General features: G+C 50.7%; 1 protein-coding gene across 1 annotated transcript; it reads left to right on the top strand.

The window, feature by feature from the left end:
* Window positions 1–1,085: 1,085 nt before the first annotated feature.
* Window positions 1,086–2,273, top strand: LOC130475506 (zinc finger and BTB domain-containing protein 26-like). The gene has a single exon (XM_056847292.1). The coding sequence runs from the start codon at window positions 1,089–1,091 to the stop codon at window positions 2,271–2,273; it is 1,185 nt and encodes a 394-aa protein (XP_056703270.1). The 5' UTR covers window positions 1,086–1,088.
* The last annotated feature ends 3,828 nt before the right edge of the window (window positions 2,274–6,101 follow it).

The raw sequence follows: 6,101 nt of genomic DNA, 5'->3' as shown, positions 1-6,101 counted from the left end.
GATTGCACCGCCAATCATCTAAGAAGGGGTGTGTGTGTGTGTTATTGCTGTCAAGTTGCTTCCAACTCATGGCGACCCTATGAATCAAAGTCCTCCAAAATGTCCTATCATTGATATCCTTGCTCAGATCTTGCAAATTGAGGGCTGTGGCTTCTTTTATTGAGTCAATCCATCTCACATTCGGTCTTCCTCTTTTCCTGCTGCCCTCAACTTTTCCTAGCATGACTGTCTTTTCCAGTTACTTGTCATCTCATAATGTGACCAAAATATGATAGCCCTCCAATGTTGAGGAAGTTCCCAATCCAGAGCTGGCAACTCTACTCCTAAGTGAAAAAGAGAAGAAAGAGAATAGCCACATCGATCCATAGCAGTGTCTCAAAACAAAAGCCATATAATACTTTTTATTAAGACCGAACAAACTAACACAAACACAGCATACAAGCTTTAGAGTCCATCAGAACTCTTCATCATCTGGATGTTTAAAAAAAACCAAAAGGAAGTTTTGTTCAGTGCTATCCCGGACCAAGATTTGTTTAAACCCAACTTCATGGTTAGCCCTATCCTAGCATTCAAGGTACTAGCAGTCTACTAGCAGTCTGGCAGCAGCTATTAAGTCTGACAGAATAACATAATATTTGAGTAATACCTAGAAGGCTTCCAAGGAGAGTTGTTATTAACAGTTGGGGAAATATGTGCAGGTTTGCAAGAAGAGATCAGCTGAATCAGAGCGGCTCAAAATATTTGTTTTAATGAAAAAGACAGAAATGTCAACACTTCATAAAAATGAGTTAAAATTCTAACATAACTTTGCAAATTGATTATTAGTGCCCAAAGCAAGTAATTTATAACAAGCAACAATGTTGCAAGCTTGTTGACTTCAAAAAGAAAGGCTTTGATCTGTTGAGTGTTGATGTTGCAATGTAAAATTCCTTTGGAAACATTTGGCCGCCTCTCTTTAGTCTTGGGGCTTCTCATTTTTTACAGTGTCAGATGTCAATGTGTCTAGATTCCCTTTTGGTGTGTGGTGTGTAATTTGGAGTTCCCCACCTTCCTTGTTTTCTCACCCCTAACCCCCAGATAGAGCAAAGATGGCCCCGGCCTGTGAACAGCTGCAGTTCCGCTTCCCCAGTTACGGGGACGGGGTGTTGCGCCGCATGGACCAGTTGAGAGAGCAGCGGCGCTTCTGCGACGTGATGGTGCAGGTGAATGAGTTGCGGGTTCCTGGGCACCGTGTGGTCTTTGCAGCCTGCTCCCCTTTCCTGCGGGACCAGTTCCTGCTCAACAACTCAGAAGAGGTGTCCGTTTCACTCTTCCAGAGCCCCGAGATCGGGCGCCAGCTTCTGCTGTCCTGCTACACAGGGTACCTCGAGGTGCCCGTCAAGGAACTCGTCAACTACCTGACAGCCGCTTCATTCTTGCAGATGAGTCACGTGGTGGAATGCTGTGCCCAGGCACTGTCCCACTACTTAGTCCCCAAGGCCGACGTTCTGCTGCGGGAGGGGGAAGAGGAGGGGAACTGCCTACAGCAGGATGGGGGGGAGGAGGAGGAGGAGGAGGAAGAGAAGTATTACCCTTCTGCACTCAAAGGGGGAGCGGACTCTGAGGAATGCATAATGGAGGGGTCTGAGTTCAGCTCCCGCAGACCCTCCTCTCCAGCCATCTCGCTCTCCCTTATCAACTCAGCCGTGGAGATCACCCGCAGCTACCTGCAGGGCTGCTTCGCCGAGGAGACGAGCAACAAAGGCCTTCCTTTCCCGCCCCCGCTGCCCGCTCCCTGCTCCCAGTGGAGGCGCCACCCCTTGCACTGTCACCCGCGCAGCACAGCCGCAGCTTACAGGGACTGGAGGCCAGGCGGCGGGGCAACGGGGTGGAAGGTGCCTGAGCTGGAGCGCCCATACCGTTGCCCTCGCTGCAACAGCATCTTCCAGCAGCTGGGCCATTTTGTAAGCCACGTGCAGGAACACAAGCTCTTCTTGTGCCTGCGCTGTGGCAAGGTCTTCTCGCAGAAGAGCAACCTGACGCGGCACATCCGGGTGCACACTGGCTTCAAGCCATTCCAGTGCCCCGTCTGCCGCAAGTGTTTCACCCAGAATGCCACGCTGCAGGATCACCTCAACCTGCACAGCGGCCTCAAGCCCCACCGGTGCAACTACTGTGACATGCACTTCACCCACAAGCCGGGCCTGCGGCGCCACCTCAAGGAGATGCATGGCAAGAGCACCTTCGAGAACAGCCACGAAGAGATCGAAGAGGTCACCATTGACTTTGATTGACTGGAGGGAGGGGCACCTGGCACAGTGGGCTCTTTGGCTGAGGCCAGGGTGTCTAATCTGGGTGAGAGGGGCTGCTGAAAGGCAGGAAACATGCCACAGACTGAACCCAATGGCATGGGGGTAGGTGATGCCACAACCATACTCGCTGGAAGGGAAGCAGTGCAATCCCAGTATTCCCTGTAAAGAGAGAGAGGCCATGGACCCTAGATAGGATGGGATACCACCAAGCACATAGGGTACCAAGGCCGTTGGCTCAGGTCTTGTGTTGGCAGAGGATGCCGTAGCTTCTATCAGAAATTATTCCTCTGCTCATTGTAGTCCCTGTTGTCAGGCTCGGGGAGATGGCAGCTGCCGGGAACAATCCAACCCCTGGTGCGTAAGCCACTGGAAAGTTCTGCTGTGTGGGACCCGTTGGAACACAAGGGAGCTTGCCTTTTCAGTTCTGTACGGATTGTGTCAGAGAACAAGAAATGTGCACTTGGGAAAAAAATCAGAACTTTTTGGATTCGGGCTTCAGGAAGGGTTTCCATACTGGTATTCTGGGTTATTGGGGTCCCCAGTTCTGTTTTGGAATTCTGACATGTTTTAGGTCCATCATTCCTTATAGCAAACCAAAATTGCAGGGAAACTAGTATTGCCTGTCCACTAAAGACCCCTGAAGTTTCAGGTGAATTGGATCAAGGAGTCTAGTTCCTTGGACTCCTAGACAAGGTGGTGCTGACTTGTCTTTGTTGTTCCCTATGGGAAAAATAAAATTTCCAGGCTTTCTCCAGGGTAAAGAAACCAATAGCCAAACACACAAGAGCAGCCACTGGCCAAAAACCAGTGCAGATGCAGACAAAATAACAACCCCATCAGAACTAATGTCAAACCACAGAAGCCAAGCAGAACCCAGGGCCAGCGTGGCAAGCCCAAAAGAGCCGATGTCATACCAGAGAATCCAAAGGGGAACCTTTGCAAGCCCAACCAAACTTGTAAAATTTAAGAAATACAGGCCTGGGAGCCTTAAAATACTGGCTCTGAATAGTTCCAGAATTTTTCAGGACCTGGTTTTTGGTATTCTGAAAAATCTGGATGTTGCTCCTAATATCCACATATATCCCAAAAATATAAGTAATGTATTTTTCATAGAATCATAAAGTTGGAAGGGACCACCAGGGTCATCTAGTCCAACCCCCTGATCATTGCAGAAAATTCACAACTACCTCCCTGCCCACAGCCCCAGTGACCCCACCCATACCTCCATGCCCAGATGATGGCAACTAAGGCCTGAAATACCTCAATGCGTATCACTACAGACAAATTCACAATGGATTAGTGCCTGGAAAGGGTGCCGTTTTCATGTCTGACCTCAGGCAGAGATATCTTGAGACCTTACTAGAGTCAGCTTTTTTGTTTGTGGGGGGGGGGGGTTGCAACAGAGGCTTCCCTTAGGCCCTGGCTTTGAAAATTCCTCGCTCTAGGTTAATTGGTTTGTAAATTTCAAGACACAAATCAGTTTGTTCTGCCAAAATTGCTTACTCAAAGCAATTGGCTTAGGATGCTGTGGCAACCCGAGTTCCGCCCTCTGTTTGCATTTGTGGAGTAATGGGAGCACACGGGGGAGGAACTGCTGCCTGCCTTAATTAGCCTCCCCGTGTTGTGTAGGAAGAGGTTGGAGCTCAGCGGTTCCTGATGCTGAAAGTGGGTGCTGCTGCCGTTGATGTGGTAAAGGCCTCCAGCTAGGGAGCATCCATTTGGCTGTGCAGAAAGAGCCCCCAGGCCAGTGAGAGCATTGGCTCATCACACATGTGACTAAAATGCCAAGAGTGGCAGGGGGTGGGCTGCGCCAGCCTGCCATTTGAAAGAGATGGCAAAACCGTTAGGTGGCTCGGTGTCCTAAACTGGGCCAGAGTCACCACCCCCAACGCAAGGAAACCACTAACCAACTGTCCAAAATATAGGACAGAATTGAATGGGTTAAGTGGGTAGGCAGGAGGGAGGCACGGCCCACATTCTACTTTCAGGTGCCAAAGTGGAATGCAATGAATCGCCCACTGCTAAACGATAACGGCGGGTAGGTAAGCATTCTGGTTCGCATCCTATCAGAGTGGCAGCCTGGGAAAAGAAGAAGAGTTGGTTTTTATATGCCGGTTTTCTCTGCCTTTGTATGTGTGAAGTGCAGTCAAGTTGCAGCTGACTTATGGCGACCCCTTTTTTGGGGTTTTCATGGCAAGAGACTAACAGGTGGTTTGCCAGTGCCTTCCTCTGCACAGCAACCCTGGTGTTCCTTGGCAGTCTCCCATCCAAATACTAATCAGGGCTGACCCTGCTTGGCTTCTGAGATCTGATGAGATCAGGCTAGCCTGGGCCATCCAGGTCAGGGCAAATGTGCACCTAGAGAGAGGCAAATCCAAGGCAAAACCTCCCATGCATAAATGGTCCATGACTCTCTGTCTTTAAGAAGTCTCAAACCGGCTTATAATCACCTTCCCTTTCTCTCCCCAAAACAGACACCTTGGGAGGTAGGTGGGGCTGAGAGAGTTCGGAGAGAACTGCAACTGGCCCAAGGTCACCCAGCTGGCTTCATGTATGTGTGTGTAAAGTGCCGTCAAGTCGCAGCCGACTTATGGCGACCCCTTTTTGGGGTTTTCATGGCAAGAGACTAACAGAGGTGGTTTGCCAGTGCCTTCCTCTGCACAGAAACCCTGGTATTCCTTGGTGGTCTCCCATCCAAATACTAACCAGGGCTGACCCTGCTTAGCTTCTGAGATCTGACGAGATCAGGCTAGCCTGGGCCATCCAGGTCAGGGCGGCTTCATGTATAGGAGTGGGGAAAACAACCCAGTTCACCAGATTAGAGTCCCCCGCTCATGTGGAGGAGTAGGGAATCAAACCTGGTTCTCCAGATCAGAGTCTGTGGCTCCTAACCATTACACCACAGTGGATCAAAAGAAGACTCGGCCACTCTCTGTGCGTGAGGTGGGCATCCTGTTGAAACGGAGCCCCCTGTGTGCTTTCTCATTTGGAAACGACAGCTTCACGTAGTGGGAAGCATCACAGGTGGTGAGTCACCTCTAAAAGGTTTAGCATCAGCGTGTGCTCCCGTGTCTTGGATCCGGGGCCCATGGCTGGGAGGCCCAATTCCTAGATCCAGAGCCTTAGTGCAGCCTCGCTCCTTCCAGGGGGCGATTCTGGGGAGGGAGGCTTCTGGGAACTGTGTTGGCCCCTTGCTTTAGAACTGAATACACTAAGAAGCCTTATACTGAGTCGGTTCGTGTAGCCCAGTATTGTCCACTGTGATGGGGGGCAGCTCTCCGGGTCCCGGGCTGATGCGGGGCTCTCGCAACTCTTGCCACCTGAGCTGGAAATGCCAGAGACCTAACCAGGGCCCTTCCACATCCAAAGTCTATTCTACACTACTGAGCTATGGCTTCAGGATGGCCGGATCCTGTAGATGCCCAGTCGACCTCAGGATTCTGGACCAACAGCTTTCTTGTTTTCAGGATCACGTGCCACACCAGGTAGAATTTGTAGTGGGGAGAGGCATCTCCATTTTTTTCCATATAAAGATACCTCCGTTTTCAAATTTTGTTGCCTCTGTTGTTTGTGCTTAGGCCGCCACCTACCTCGAAAGAGGGTGAGAAAAGCACGGCAAGGGAAAACTGAGGTGCCCTTTGATCTGTTGGCTCATTCGTTTTCCCAGCCTGCCTCTCCCCGAGGCGGCTCTGGTGTCTTCCACACAGAAACCCGGTTCCCACAGCCATGTTGACCAGGACACTGGCTCTCTCCCCACCATGGGTTTTTGCTGGTTTGGTTCTCTCCTCCCCGCCTCTTGACTTTCTCCCA

Source organism: Euleptes europaea, chromosome 3 (assembly GCF_029931775.1).
Source record: "Euleptes europaea isolate rEulEur1 chromosome 3, rEulEur1.hap1, whole genome shotgun sequence".
In the NCBI taxonomy this organism is placed as follows: Eukaryota; Metazoa; Chordata; class Lepidosauria; order Squamata; family Sphaerodactylidae; genus Euleptes; species Euleptes europaea.
The sequence above is the reverse complement of the archived record's forward strand: the minus strand, read 5'-3'. Positions and strand labels throughout refer to the sequence as shown.

Bases quoted from the DNA above. Each gene is read 5' to 3' on its own strand.
- LOC130475506 (XM_056847292.1), top strand. From the start codon at position 1,089: ATGGCCCCGGCCTGTGAACAGCTGCAGTTCCGCTTCCCCAGTTACGGG.